Here is a 14,743-nt window from a genome sequence, read left to right as displayed (position 1 = left end):
CCAGTCCTTCCCTTGGCTCGGGCAGGGCCACGTGCCCCACCCCCTCGCTTGCACATGTCTCCGCCGCCGCCACCACCGCAGCAGCCGGGCTGTTTATGAGCGAGTTGTTGTGGTAGAAATGGAGCAGGCTGCACATGCCCGGGCCATGTGACCCGGGCGGCCCGCGTGAGCTTCAAGACGGCACAAACACACTCGGTCTGTCCTCCGGTGGCCGGGGAAGCAGGAGGGAAAGTAAGGGGAAGGAGTGAAAGGCCACTAGGCCACCTTGTCTCCTGCCCTGCATTATGCTCCTGTCCTTTTTGTCTCTCTCCCGAGCCATCAGCAAGGCAGCATGTTCACCTCCCGGGCGGCATTCACAGCCCCCAGAGCCCAGATCCACCACCATCAGCAAATAACAGAGTCTCCAGATCAAGAGCACAGCATCTCTCATCCCACCCTGCTTATGATGTGGGGTCCTGGCCTCCAAACTGAGACCTGCTTTAGCTGCAGCCTGGGCTCCCGAAATCAGCTTCTGGGCTCCCTCTTTCTAGGAAGTAGTAGTATGTCCCACATTCATGCAGCTAGTGTCCACTCCAAGATTAGAACAAAGAATTGGTAATCTGTGGGTCTGGGGTAAGAAGCTAAGAACATGTCTGCAGCGGGGGAGTCTATGGGGAAGGTGGACTGGAAGGGTAAATCCCTTTGGTAGTCTGTGGTTAGGTCTGAAGACCGACTCCTGTCCAGAACGAGCAACGGGGGGCAAAAGACAAGTTTAGCTTAGCTTTCATCCTCACTGAAGCGTGTCCCCTCCTCCCCCGCTCACAGGTGCTGTAACCCCAGAGCTCCTACTTCCAGCCCACGGCTCCTGCCCCAGCCCACTGGTGACCCTGTTTCTGCACCGCAGTGCCTCTTGCTGCGAGGCGAGGCTCTGCTGGAGTCAGGCGGACAGTAGGTTAGCAGGAACAAGCAAATGAAATGAGCACGACCCACATTTCCTCGCACACTAAAAACTTTGCAGATCCTGCATTGCAGAGCTGGCGCTTTTTATTTTATTTTATTTTTTAATCTCTCCTCTGGGCCCCTACACACGTCTGCATTTTTGCAACCAGCAGTTTTTTCTTCTTTTCCAAGGGTGCAACTACGCATTCTAATGAGCCAAAGCTCCTTCCTGCAGCATTGAAAATCTCATCAAATTGCCAGCTCCCCCCCTCCCGATTTAGAAGAGGGGGAAGGATCCTAAATTTGTGAAGTAGCATCTTCTCCCTCCTTCCCCTGCCTCCCTCCCCCATCACGCTGCAGACCTTCCAACCAACAGCTGCAACCAGTGGAGAAGGGCGGGAGGAGGGACTGAACGAGAGCCTTATTCCTTTCCACACAGCCTGAGCTGGAGGGGCGGGGGGTTGCTTTTTTTTTTTTCTTTTCTTTTTCTGGGCAGCCCACTGCACTCTCCTTTCCCTCCTCATCCCAGCCAGTGTTTACATAAGCCTCCCAGAAGCTACACAGGGCCCCCAATGCCAGCCCAGGCCCCAGTTCCTCCGTAGCCCATCCTTCTCACGAGGACCGTCATGAGTCTCTGGCCTCCCTAGACAGCTGCACTGAGATCTGCAAAGGCTGGAATAATAGGAGATGCTGGCTCAGGAGAGAGTTTGACATGCAGCTGAGAATGGAGATAAGGCAGGCTCAGAGGCACCCCACACTTCTCTGCATCTCAATCCACAGAGGCTCAACTCAAGGACAGTCAGTGGCCCGGCCGGTACAGGAGACTGGAAGGTGGTGTCACCAGTGGGCTGCAGCAGTGGTCTAGCAAAGAATGAACAGGAGACAACTGCATGACGTGTGTCCCCCTAGCTAGGAAGGTGGGCTCGTTACCAAATAAAGGATCACCTGGGGCTTGTCTTGTATTGCCAAGGACAGTACATGCCACCTCCATGATCCCTATTGACACAGATCCTGAGCTCATAGAAGGGGATTCTCCTTTGAGTTCTCAAAGCACTGAGGTGTCATTGATCTTGGATGGTGGCTTTAAAGGTACACAATTCTCAGGCAGATAAATAGGAATGCCAGATTGTCTTCTTTTTTTTTTTTTTTTTTTTTTTTTGAGGCAGGGTTTCTCATTGTTTTGGAGGTTGTCCTGGAACTAGCTCTGCAGACCAGGCTGGCTTCGAACTCACAGAAATCCGCCTGCCTCTGCCTCCCGAGTGCTGGGATTAAAGGTGTGCGCCATCAACGCCCAGCTCAGATTGTCCTTTCTTAGGTCATGTCACAATTTCTTTCTGTCCTTGATAGCCTTCCAGACTTTCAGCAAACCCAACTCATTGATTAATTATTTTGGTTAATTGAGACAGGGTCTCACGAACTCACTATGCAGACCAGGATGACCTGGAATTCACAGAGCTCTGCCTACCTCTACCTCCCAAACAAAGATCAAAGGTGTGAGCTACCACGCCTGGGTCAACCCAGTTTCAATAACCTCTTGAAGGAAGCACCAAGGGGCTCTGAGGTGCCCTGGCCTATCAGACCTTCCCCTATCCATCACCAGGTGTGGCCCCTATAATTAGGAGACTTGAGTGGAGACCAGAGCTCATATGTCTGCTTGAGTCCCTCACAGGTGATGTGGAAGTTTGTTTTGTTTGTTTTTATTGGCTGGTTGGGTTGGGCGGGTTTGGTTTTTGCATCCTATTCTGATCTGTTCCTACCTTGTACAACCAGACAATGGGACTGTAGGATGGAGAAAGAGTTTCAGGGAAGAGGAAATGCTGGTGTTAAAGGAGAGGTTCTGGGAAGCTGAGGTTCTTGTGTGGGAGGGAACAGAAGTTTCTCTTCTTGATGCTACACCTCCCTTCCCAGCAGCACCCTGGCTTGGGGAACAGGGGTCAGTATGCCCATGTGGCTGGGATGCATCCTTAGCAGTACCATTCTCTCTGGGAGGGCAAGTCTTGCTAGTTGAATTTCTTCTTCAGGCCTGGCACTGAAACCCCAGCACTGCCATGCTTATTGATAGTGACATATAGAGACTGTTCCAAGCTAGGGAGCTTTATGCTTCCAATAAACTCTACGAACTCTGTTATTCTTTGATGGTGTTTTGTAAATACAGCTTCAAGACAGCTCTCCTAGTCCCTTCTGGCATCCTGGCCATATTAATAAACATCTTAACTCTATCTTTTTTTTTTTTTTTGCTTGTTTTCTTGAGACAGGGTTTCTCTGTGGCTTTGGAGGCTGTCCTGGAACTAGCCCTGGTAGACCAGGCTGGTCTCGAACTCACAGAGATCCGCCTGCCTCTGCCTCCCGAGTGCTGGGATTAAAGGCGTGCGCCACCACTGCCCATTAATAAACGTCTTTAAGCTTCAGTTTCCTGATCTCCAAAATATAAAATGTGATCTACAGCCAGGCAGAGGTAGCCCACCACTTTAATTTAATCTCAGCACTTGGGAAGCAGAGGCAAGTGGATCTCTGAGTTTGAGGCCAGCCTGGTCTACAAAGCAAGTTCCATGACAGCCAGAGCTGTTACACAGAGAAACCCCATCTCCAAGGTGGGGGAGGCACAAAAAAAAAATAACCCCAAATGTGATCTACAGCACTGAAAACCAAAAGGAAATAATGTTTATTTATGTATTTGGGTTCTCCCCCCCCCAAGACAGGACAGGGTTTCTCTGTGTAGTTTTGGAGCCGGTCCTGGCAGTTGTTCAGTAGACCAGGCTGGCGGTGGCCTCAAACTCACATAGATCAGCCAGCTTCTGCCTCCTGAGTGCTGGAATCAAAGGTGTTGGACATCACTGCCCAGTAGAAAGAATCTTTATATGGTACTTCGCACAATGCCTGGCATACAGTTGGTACTTAATACAAAAAAAAATTTTGTGTGATTTCTGGGAAAGAATTGTAGTGGGGAAAAGGTGGCAAAATCTATTCATTGAAACCCGTCAGCCCTGGCTCCTGCCTCATCTTTCCTTTTCTACGGTCTTCATAGCAAATTAACTCAGACTTTGTCCCTCTTGTCTTGAGGTCCTCCCCAAATGGTGGGAGTTTTGGATGGGGTAGGGAAAACTAGCTGGCCTTTTAGAAACCAGGAAAATGATCCAGGAAGGTAGGGAATGAACCTCTTTTAGGTAAAGGTCTGGTTCTCTGATTCAGGGACATCTCTAGGTTTCTAATCCAGATTTGCATCACCTGGGCCAACAGGTTTTTACCCTGGATAATGGGTTCCAGATGAGAAAGGAGGGGGATGGGAAGGCACCTAACTGAAGCCTGACCTATTTTCATAGGGACCCACCCTCAGTCAGTCAGTCAGTCAGTCAGTCAAACAGTCTGCCCAAGATTTAGGCCACTCAAGATTTGCACAGGGTGTTGCCCTATTACCCAGAACAACCTACTGTCAAGGAGAATAGATCTTGGATCAAGCACTCACCCACTGCACATGCACACATGTAAAGGTGCTGTTTACATTGGTAATCATAACTCCAGTTCCCTATGAGCATGGCAAGGAGCTCTGACCAGAACTTAGAGTCTTAAGCTAAGGTTTAGGCCAAAGAGAGGCCATCCGTCTACTCTAGTCTCCCTTAGGTGAGATAACACATTCTTTTGGTGGCCCTGGTTCCTCGGTTCCTCTGCCCTTCTTCTAGAAGTCCCTGGTAGAGAAAAGAGCACAGTTTACATGTTAGAATTTTCTAGGACCAAGAAAAAGCCCTGACCTTTCTTGTTATTCCCTTGAATCCAACAAAAGAGACGGAGTGGGAAGTGGGCTCATATCCTCATCTCCACTGCAAGGATATCCAAAGTCATTTCTTTGACTTGGGTGTATGAGTAACAGCTGCAGCCCCAGAACTTGGGAGGCAGAAGCAGGACGGTTCAAATGCAAGGCCATCCCACAGAACTAGACCCTGTCTCAGAAAAAAAAAAAAAAAAAGGCGGCTCTTTGTCAGGGAGAAAAGGCAGAGGCCTGTGTGAAGTGCAGAGGAAACAGGGGTCAGAGACAGCACCCCTCCCTCCCTTCCTCCCAGCCTCTGCCTTCATACCTCATGCAGACTGCAAAACAGTTTTGCTTCTTGCCAAGAGCCAGATTAGGCTGAATGAATTTCAACTCTGGTTCCCTCTGCCTTGTCACTAGCTGCAAACACAGGAGAGTCTTGATCTCTGGACCTTCCTTCAAATGGAAACATGCTCAGCTCGAGGATGTGGGCAGGACCACCACAGCTGTGGACAGCCTTGGGGGCCCCAGAGCAGCTAAGGGGAGCATGCCACGTCAGAGGCAATGCTGGGGTGGGGTGGAGGGTCTAGATAGCACCATGGGGTTTGGGAATTTGAGCAGCCCTGACAGACACCTGGGTGGGGTCCCCTGGCTCTGACCCAGTCAGGAAGGTCACAAAGAGCAGGGAGCCGGGGACAGAGCAGCTTTGCCTCCCAGCTCTCCTTCTAAGCAGTCTAGTGGGAGGGGGGAGGGAGTAGAGGTTGAGTTCGAAACCAAGTTTTCCTGGAAAGCCTCTTTCCTCCTTTGTCCTAGCTCCTCCCAGTTCCTCCCATAGTGCTCTGCAGCAGCTTCCTTGCTTGGGGCCCAAGGGGCAGGGCGGACCAGAGAAAAGCCAGCTGGTTCTTGTCTGTCCCACTCTGGTGAGCTGTGAGGGAACAGAGACGAAGCTTAGCCTTCAGATGGTCAGTAGTCAAGCCTGCTGTGCAGTCGATATCATTGGCCTTAACTCTCAGCTTACTTTCCCCTTGGTGCCCTCACTCCAGTTTTGAGGCAAGAGCCTCTCATTGTTTAAGTTTCTAAACAAGTAGCCCAGGGCAAACCACCAGACTGCCTATATGCTTTTCTCTGCTTCCTAACCAGCTGCCCTACTTCCCAGAATCCCATTAACTTCTATCTCTGGAGCTGCCTAAAAGCAAGTGAAGAAAGAAAGCCTTCAGGTAAAAAAAGAAAGCTGCCAGGCAGTCCCAGCACTCAGGGGGCAGAGGCAGGTGGATCTTTGTTTGAGGCCAGCCTGGTCTATAGAGTGAGTTCCAGGACAGCCAGAGCTGTTAAACTGAGAAACCTTGTCTCAAATAAATAAATAAATAAATAAATAAATAAATAAATAAATAAATAAATAAATGAAGGGAGGAAGGAAAGAAAGAAAGAAGGAAGGAAACAGTGGCTAGACCATGGAGGTACATGCCTTTAATCTCAGAACTAGGGAGGCAGAGGCAGGCGCATCTCTGTGAGTTCGAGGCCAGCCTGGTCTACAGAGCAAGTTCCAGGACAGCCTCCAAAACAATACGAAGAAACCCTATCTCAAAAAACAAAAAACAAACGCAAAACCAAACAAACAAAAGGAAGCAGTAGATAGCAGTAGATGCTTAGCCTGGGGTCAGACCCTTCTTTCCTTCTTCAGTAAGAGGAGGGAAGATTCCTGCCCCCCATCCCCCCAATAGGCTCTGGCCAGCCTCAAATTCCCAGTCCTTCTGCCTCAGCCTCTCAAGTAGGGTGATTACAGGCGGGAGCTGCACACATTGCCAATGGGAGGAGGATTTAAGGGATCTTCATATCCTCAACTCCTGCCCCCATGAAGCACAGCAGGGAGCAGACCCCTTCACATTAGGTCCTCAAAGCACTTTCACCATGAAGTTTCCCTCTGTTGTCCTTTTTATTTCCCAGATAAAGGGAAATGACTCACCCCAAAGTCAGTTGAGTGGGCAGAGTGGTGTCGTATAAGCAAACAGGGAGTCCCTAGGGATATCCCCACTCTATCTGTGTCATTCCTTTCCCGCGGGTGTTCTTCGGGGCGGGCGGGAGGGGGGGCAAGTGAAAGGCGCTCACACTGTCTATCCAGCCTTGTCACCATAGCAAAAACCAGTTTAAATTCTTGACTCCAGGGAAATCTCCTTCCTCAGCTTGTTGTCCCGTGTCCCGTGCGCCCCATCCCCCTTACCAATAACCTCAGGGCGAGGTCAGTTCTGCAATCACGTGAAGGTCTCACGTTTGCTAGGTCTGCAAAAAGAGCCTTTTAGCTTTGATCTCCCATGGAGCTGTAAAGCTTGCCAGGCCCTCCCCAGGAATTCACATGCCCTTGCCATACAAGGCTTTCCAAACACGCCACCCTGACTCTTTAGAAAACTCCACCCTAGTCCACTTTCAGCTCCTCCCTGCTGCCAGCAAGCACTTTGGCAAAGCAGAAAAGGGGAATAGACGCACTCCGCCTACTTTGTCAGTAGACTACAAATCCCAACAATCTCGGCGGTGCGCAGACGCATAGAGCTCAACGTGCCGGCTGCTGGAAAAGTGTGTCACTGGGGCACGAGGCGCTCCCTGGAATCACATGGTACCTGCTTCAGTGCCGCGTGCGGCCCGGGAACCCTGGGCTGCTGGCGCCTGCGCAGAGTCCTCTGTCCCAGGGAAAGGCTCGGGCAAAAGGCGGTTGAGATTGGCAGAGTGAAATATTACTGCTGAGGCAACGTAGCAGGGCACACGTCTCTCTGTGCGTCTGGGTGCCTCGTTTCTCTATCACCTACTTACTTCCTGGTTGCAGCTTCTCTCCCTTTGGGACTTTTGCATCCGGAGCTCCAGATTTGCTACCCTGCAGTGTTGCGGAGCCTTCAGGAGTGGCATCCGGTGCACTGCAGAGACCCTACCCTGTTTGCTACCTTATAGCCAGATCTGCTGCAGGCTGATTCCTCACACACATTCTCTCTGCTCTTCCCATGCAAATCAGACCTCGGTTGCCTCAGCGTCCTACCCTTCTGCAGGGCTGCAGTCCGGCCACCCCAGAACCTTATTGCTTGGTGCCTGGAATCCTGATTTTCAGCCGCGGGGTCCACTTGTCTCCTTCAGCCATTGCCCAGGGGGCGAGAGAGATCACTGCAACCTCCAGTTTGTGTCAAGGTCCAGTTTGAATGACCGCTCTCAGCCTGTGAAGACATGACGACTCTGGACTCCAACAACAACACAGGTACTGAGATTCTTTATCATTATCCTTGCTCTGTCACTGTCTCCATTTCCATCCACGGCTTATGAGAGGAACTTTGTAAAGGATTGGGGATTCCCTCTGGCCGGTGTTTGCTACTGTGCTGAGAGCCATTAGGTAGGATTTCCAGAGCGGGTTACTCTGGCTGGTATTGTGCCTGAAGCATATCACCACTACCGCTCTGAATTCCCCTGTCCGCAGGAACTTGCATCTTGGGCAAATGAAATGGAGGGTGGATACTAGTGCTAAGTGGAAGAGTTTGGGGAGACTGAGCACTTTGAAGCGGTGTCTGGAAACGTCCCCATCTGTACACCGCCTGTCGCTTTTCTCTTTCAAGTTCTAGCATACTTCCAGGGAGTCTGGGAAGCTGTGGGACTGGAGGATCTGAAGGAATGGGTCAGACAGATCTTGTAGGGGAATCCTCAGTGGCAGTAGGGAACTCCACTTGAGGAGTCGGGTGCTTGGGGCTCATCTCCAGGCAGGGCACCCACAGCGCCTGAGCCTGGGGAGGGCTCACATGGCTGCAGAGCCGGGCCCACGTGCTGCATTTGTTTTCATTCAGTAGAAGCCGTGGCCACCATCCTATTGGTCCTTGCTTCCCGGCCTCGTTACATAATGAGCTCCGCCCCTCAAGTTGCCTGAGCAACGCGTGTTCCCGTCTCTCCTCCCTTCAGTTGTCCCGGCCCAGCTTGGTTTTAGGGTCCAGCCTTCCACCCAGGACGCCGCTGCCAGAGGGGCGGGGCGAGGGCGGGTTTCTGCTTGTGACAGAAGGGAAGAGGAGAAGGCGGTGCTTCGAGTTCCGGGGTTCCTCGTTGGGGAGCCACGTGCGAGGGGCACACGTGGAGCAGGGACGTGAGGCCAGCTGAGGGCCAGGCTCCGGCCCCGCCCTTCTCCACCTAGATCTGGGTGAAGCTGGGCTGACTCACCGCCCCCGCCTGCTTTCTTTTCCTCTCCAACTGCCTGGCCCTCTTACCCTCCGTGACCGAGACTTGACTAAGACGGGGCCACCCGTGTGACTTGTCTGGCCTCAGCTTTATGCGTCCCAACGAGACCTCGCACCAGCTCATACTTACTCCCTTTATTTTAATCGCACCAACATAATTTTACTGCTTTTAGACCCAGCTTTTTCCCACGTTCGTTCCCGAAGTCTTAACCGTTCCCCAGGTACCTCATTACCTGCCATGAATGTCTTCTCCGACAAAACATGAGTATCGGAGGATCAAAGCAGAAACCGTACTTCTTTTCATAATACTGTTTTGTTTGTTTTCTCACAGAAAGGGAAACAGACCAAAAGAGGAAGTGTTGTTTTCCTGTAGGTTGGAAAGCAAATTGGTAGTGATACAGATCTAGATGTAGAACTAGGGTCTTTTGAGCAGTGCCCCTCACTTCAAAGTTCGAAGACTTTTTGAGTGACTTTCTCATGCCCTCTTTCAGGATGGATAAACTAGGTCAAGTTCATTTAGGTCCGCGTAACTATCCCATCCCCCACCCCAACCGTGAAACTGCAGCCGCTTAGCCATTCTGCAACTGTTTTCCGGGCAGCTGGGTTCACCCTGACCAACCTTGAGCTATTTTAAGGTTGCCCTGCCTAGTTTAGTGTGTGTCAGTGGGTGAGTAAGACATGTGCTTCTGTAGACACGGTGGCATGGCATGTGTCAGCAAACACACGTGTCTGGGGATCCTCCCTTTTCCCACTCCACCCATGGCAGGCCAAGCAAAGCGCTTGGCAGAGGTGTGGCAGGCAAGTCACCCTTCTCTTCTGCAAACACCACAGGAGCAGAACTGCCTGGTTGGCGATGTAACCATAGGGACAAAGTCCCTGAGTGGCTATAGAGCCAAAGTCATCATCTGGCTGAGACCTGAAACGGGGAATGCCTAAATCCCCAGGCTGGGCAATTTATTCCTCTCTTCCATCCTCTGCAGCTCATTTCCCTGAGTCTTTCATTGTGACTCATCCCTTGCAGGCCAGGGGAGCCAGCTGAACAGAGTCCTTCCCTGTAGTACTTACAATAGGAGAAAACGTTGTTGGGTTTGAGGGGAAGGTGACTGTCTTACGGTTGTATGACCTCTTAATTCTTAGCTAGCCACCCTTCATGGGCCATCACTGAATAGGTCTTCTTAGTGTATAATTGGCAGCCGCGTTATTTGTGAATGGCTGTCAGCTGCCCATCCCATCCCCAGGTCTGCCCCTTATAACTTACTAGCTGCAGTTGATATTCCCTCAGAAAAATATCTGGGGCAGGGGTTCCTTCCCATGGATGAGATGCCCAGTGGGGTTATGCCTCACACCCAAAGCAGAAGTTGAATGTATTGTGCAAATAAATGGCTATGGGTGTTTCTTGTGATTAGGTTGACTATCACATGTAGTATGTGATGGAGAATTTCTTAGAGTGAGTAGGTTGACCATGCCACGTCTAGTGTGTGTGGGAGAATTGCTTATTACTTCAAGCTTGGGGTTCTACATGCATAACTCCTAAGAGGAACAGTATTTTGATGGTTGATCTCCTTCTCTTGCATTGTTGTATTAGGTGGTGTTATCACCTACATTGGCTCCAGTGGCTCCTCTCCCAGCCGGACCAGCCCCGAGTCCCTCTATAGTGACAGCTCCAATGGCAGCTTCCAGTCCCTGACTCAAGGTTGTCACACATACTTCCCACCATCCCCCACCGGCTCCCTCACCCAGGACCCTGCCCGCTCTTTTGGAAGTGTACCACCCAGCCTCAGTGATGATAGCTCCCCTTCTTCAGCGTCGTCGTCATCCTCCTCCTCCTCCTTCTATAACGGGAGCCCCCCAGGAAGTCTACAAGTGGCCATGGAGGACAGTAGCCGAGTGTCTCCCAGCAAAGGCACCAGCAACATTACCAGTGAGTAAATGCCCAGCTTATTCAGGGGAAAGGAAGCGAGCCGGGATTCAGGTGATAGTTGGTTTCCGTCTGACAGTTACCTTCAGGGTCTGCGCCCTGGCCTTTGGGATTTCTCTTACAGTTGTACTGGTTTCCATCCAGTCCAGTCCAGTCATCTGAGTGTTCCTAGACACAGGAGCCCCTCCTTAGCCCTTCCCTCCTAGAATCTTCAGCCTGGAAAGCCTCCACATGTCAGGCCACTCAGGTCTCTCTGCTTACCCTCTGCCTGTCTCCTCCCACAGAGCTGAACGGCATGGTGCTACTGTGTAAAGTGTGCGGGGATGTGGCCTCAGGCTTCCACTATGGCGTGCATGCCTGTGAGGGCTGCAAGGTGAGGCGGGCTGGGGTTGAGGACCCAGGCAGGTGATGCCTTCCCTCCATGATTCAGGGGCTCAGCTCAGATGAAGAGGTTCACTAGTCACCCTGCCTTCCAGGGCTTTTTCCGTCGGAGCATCCAACAGAATATCCAGTACAAACGGTGTCTGAAAAATGAGAACTGCTCCATCGTTCGTATCAATCGCAACCGGTGCCAGCAATGTCGCTTCAAGAAGTGTCTCTCCGTCGGCATGTCTAGAGATGGTAAGGCAGTAGTTTCCCCGTGTTTCCTCCTCGCCCCATTTCCTTCCATCCAGCTTCTACCTTAACCCTTCCCTTAGGGGGAAAAAGCCTTACATTTTGACATGTGGTACTGTGAATGTCGTTTGCATGGAGGATGCCCATGTGTTAACCCCTTGGACAAACACACTTGTGTGTGGGGCCCCGTCTGTCTACTATCATATCCTTTGAATGGGTGTGGCCTTGGTGGTTTTAGTTCTGACATGGAACCCCAGCTTTCAGGGTCTTAGCCTTTCAGGAGGAAGGAAGGAAGAGAGGCAGGCACGTGAGTATGTGAGAACTTCCTGACACGGCTCTCATCCTGTTGCAGCTGTGCGTTTCGGGCGCATCCCCAAGAGAGAGAAGCAACGGATGCTCGCTGAGATGCAGAGCGCCATGAACTTGGCCAACAACCAACTGAGCAGCCTGTGTCCTCTAGAGACCCCACCTTCCCCACATCCCACCTCAGGCTCCATAGGCGCCTCGACATCTCCTGCGCCAGCCCCCACTCCTTTGGTGGGCTTCTCTCAGTTCCCACAACAGCTGACACCACCTAGATCCCCAAGCCCCGAGCCCACCGTGGAGGATGTCATATCCCAGGTGGCTCGGGCCCATCGAGAAATCTTCACCTACGCCCATGACAAGTTAGGCACCTCACCTGGCAACTTCAATGCCAATCATGCATCAGGTAGCCCTTCAGCTACTACTCCGCACCGCTGGGAGAGTCAGGGATGCCCGCCTACCCCCAATGACAACAACATTTTGGCGGCCCAGCGTCATAATGAAGCACTGAATGGTCTATGCCAGGGCCCCTCCTCCTACCCCCCTACCTGGCCCTCTGGCTCTGCCCATCACAGCTGCCACCAACCCAACAGCAATGGGCATCGTCTGTGCCCCACCCACGTATACTCGGCCTCAGAGGGCGAGGCCCCTGCAAACAGTCTACGGCCAGGCAACACCAAGAATGTTCTGCTGGTGAGGGCATGGAGCCGATGTGAAGAAAGGGAGGGGGCTTGAAAGGCTGGGCCTAGAGGAAGGCAGGTGGTGCCAGCCGTCGGTGGGAACTGGCGGACGGTGAGAAACCCTCCGCTCAGGAAATGACATTCTACCCTGCAACCTGGGTTCTGCCAGGGAACCCTTAATCACCTAAATGCTATTTTAGGTGAGAGACCCATCCTCGGGTCATAGCTTTTAGCCCAGGCAGAACCTGGAAAGTAGTCCTAGTCCTGCTGGGGGAGCCCAGGGGAGCCCACCAGGCTGACTTGCTCCTCCTTAATCCCATCTTCCCCGTAGGCGTGTCCCATGAACATGTATCCCCATGGACGAAGTGGCCGGACTGTGCAGGAGATCTGGGAAGACTTCTCAATGAGCTTCACACCTGCTGTGCGTGAGGTGGTCGAGTTTGCCAAGCACATCCCCGGCTTCCGAGACCTTTCTCAGCACGACCAGGTGACCCTGTTGAAAGCTGGCACCTTTGAGGTGAGCAATACTTGATGTTCCCTGCTCTTAACTATGGGAAGGAGCCAGTGAGAATAGTTGGGTGACTAGGGTAGGGAGGGGTTGGTTCAGGGACTTTGGAACTGTGTTACTTTTCTGATGGCGGAGGTGGAACTGTCATCACCACCTCTGGGTATGTGGGACTTCCATCCTCTAAGCCAGTGTCTACTCCAAACTCACTGTATCAGAGTAACACCTAGCAGATGGATGGTATTTGGTTAAATGCACATTCCAGAACTGGTGTCACTTCTACCTGTCCCCCCCGACCATTCAGAGGCCATCCCCTTACTGGCAATCTAAGGCAACACCCTTGAAGTTTTGGGGAAACTGGAAGGAGTCATTTGGCAAATGCTCCTCCCACCTCACTCAGAATGCCTGTCCTTGCTTCAGGTGTTGATGGTGCGTTTTGCATCATTGTTCAACGTGAAGGACCAGACAGTGATGTTCCTGAGCCGCACAACCTACAGTCTGCAGGAGCTCGGCGCCATGGGCATGGGCGACCTGCTCAATGCCATGTTTGACTTCAGCGAGAAGCTCAACTCCCTGGCGCTTACCGAGGAGGAGCTGGGCCTTTTCACCGCTGTGGTGCTTGTCTCTGCAGGTAGGCCAAGCTCTCGCCTGACCCTGGAGGAGGCACACGCAGTTCAATTTAACATACCTTTTATGGAGTACCTACTCTATGCCAGGCCCTGCACTGGGCACTGGGGTACAGACATGATTCAGACACAGTCTAGCTTGGGAAACAGACTCATGCCCGACTAATTATAAAACAGTGAGATAAGTGTCACAGTATTAGCATGAACCAAGAAAGCACAGACAACTATTTCTGCCTGGGAGAGCTGGGGAAGGAGGTGACACTTGAGTAGGGCCTCAAAGGGACAAGATACTGCCAGGCATAGAGGGGGAAGGGCATCCCAGGCAGGGGGCACTACAGAGCAAATAGCAAGGGAGCTTGGCCATATGTGGCTTGCTCGGGGTGGGAGGGTGGACTTGAGGGGTGGGAGGCGGCCAGCCTGTGGCCTTGCTCCCAGCATTCGGGCATGCCCTGCTCTGGGGCAGAGGCCTGGGAGGAGGAGTAGCACCCTCCTTTTCCTCCCCCGTCACCCTCCAAGGGGCCTCAGGGAGAGGCTGCCTTGCCTGCCAGGTCCTCGCAGACCTCCGGGTCCTCGTCAGAGGAGGAGCTCAGGGAGCCTGCCTCACTGCTGTCCTCTTCCCCACAGACCGCTCGGGAATGGAGAATTCCGCTTCGGTGGAGCAGCTCCAGGAGACGCTGCTGCGGGCTCTTCGGGCTCTGGTGCTGAAGAACCGGCCCTCGGAGACTTCCCGCTTCACCAAGCTGCTGCTCAAGCTGCCGGACCTGCGGACCCTGAACAACATGCATTCCGAGAAGCTGCTGTCCTTCCGGGTGGACGCCCAGTGACCCGCCCGGCCGGCCTTCTGCCGCTGCCCCCTTGTACAGAATCGAACTCTGCACTTCTCTCTCCTTTACGAGACGAAAAGGAAAAGCAAACCAGAATCTTATTTATATTGTTATAAAATATTCCAAGATGAGCCTCTGGCCCCCTGAGCCTTCTTGTAAATAACTTCCCCCACCCCCATCACCATGCTCCCACCCCCCCTATTTAAACCACTCTTGCTCTCCCACCCTCCTCCGGCCCCCCGATTTGTTCTGTTCCTGTCTCAAATCCAATAGTTCACAGCTGAGTTGGCTTCTGTGATGTGTGCTCGTTTGGGGGGGGGGTGGAGGGGACTACTGCCAAGGCTGGGGGGCACCTCTCCATCTGGTCAGCGTGTGGGGTGGGTACTCTGCCAGCAGATGGGAGAATAAGGGGGAACAGC

General features: G+C 52.4%; 1 protein-coding gene and 1 long non-coding RNA gene across 2 annotated transcripts; one reads left to right on the top strand and one right to left on the bottom strand.

The window, feature by feature from the left end:
* Positions 1 to 3,629: 3,629 nt before the first annotated feature.
* LOC121141489 lies at positions 3,630 to 7,179 on the bottom strand. Its single transcript, XR_005878427.1, has 3 exons — positions 6,879 to 7,179; positions 4,989 to 5,116; positions 3,630 to 4,853 (listed from the first exon to the last, which is right to left on the bottom strand). It is a non-coding gene; the product is annotated as an uncharacterized LOC121141489 (long non-coding RNA).
* Positions 7,180 to 7,404: 225 nt separating this feature from the next.
* On the top strand, positions 7,405 to 14,608 carry Nr1d1 (nuclear receptor subfamily 1 group D member 1). The gene is made up of 8 exons (XM_013117663.3): positions 7,405 to 7,895; positions 10,439 to 10,774; positions 11,056 to 11,144; positions 11,248 to 11,392; positions 11,739 to 12,382; positions 12,701 to 12,886; positions 13,295 to 13,505; positions 14,125 to 14,608. The coding sequence occupies exons 1-8, from the start codon at positions 7,865 to 7,867 to the stop codon at positions 14,322 to 14,324; spliced, it is 1,842 nt and encodes a 613-aa protein (XP_012973117.1). The 5' UTR covers positions 7,405 to 7,864; the 3' UTR covers positions 14,325 to 14,608.
* Positions 14,609 to 14,743: the final 135 nt, after the last annotated feature.

The sequence above is a fragment of the Mesocricetus auratus genome, unplaced genomic scaffold (genome assembly GCF_017639785.1).
Source record: "Mesocricetus auratus isolate SY011 unplaced genomic scaffold, BCM_Maur_2.0 Super-Scaffold_100007, whole genome shotgun sequence".
Lineage (NCBI taxonomy): Eukaryota > Metazoa > Chordata > Mammalia > Rodentia > Cricetidae > Mesocricetus > Mesocricetus auratus.
This window is presented reverse-complemented; position numbering and strand designations above follow the sequence as displayed.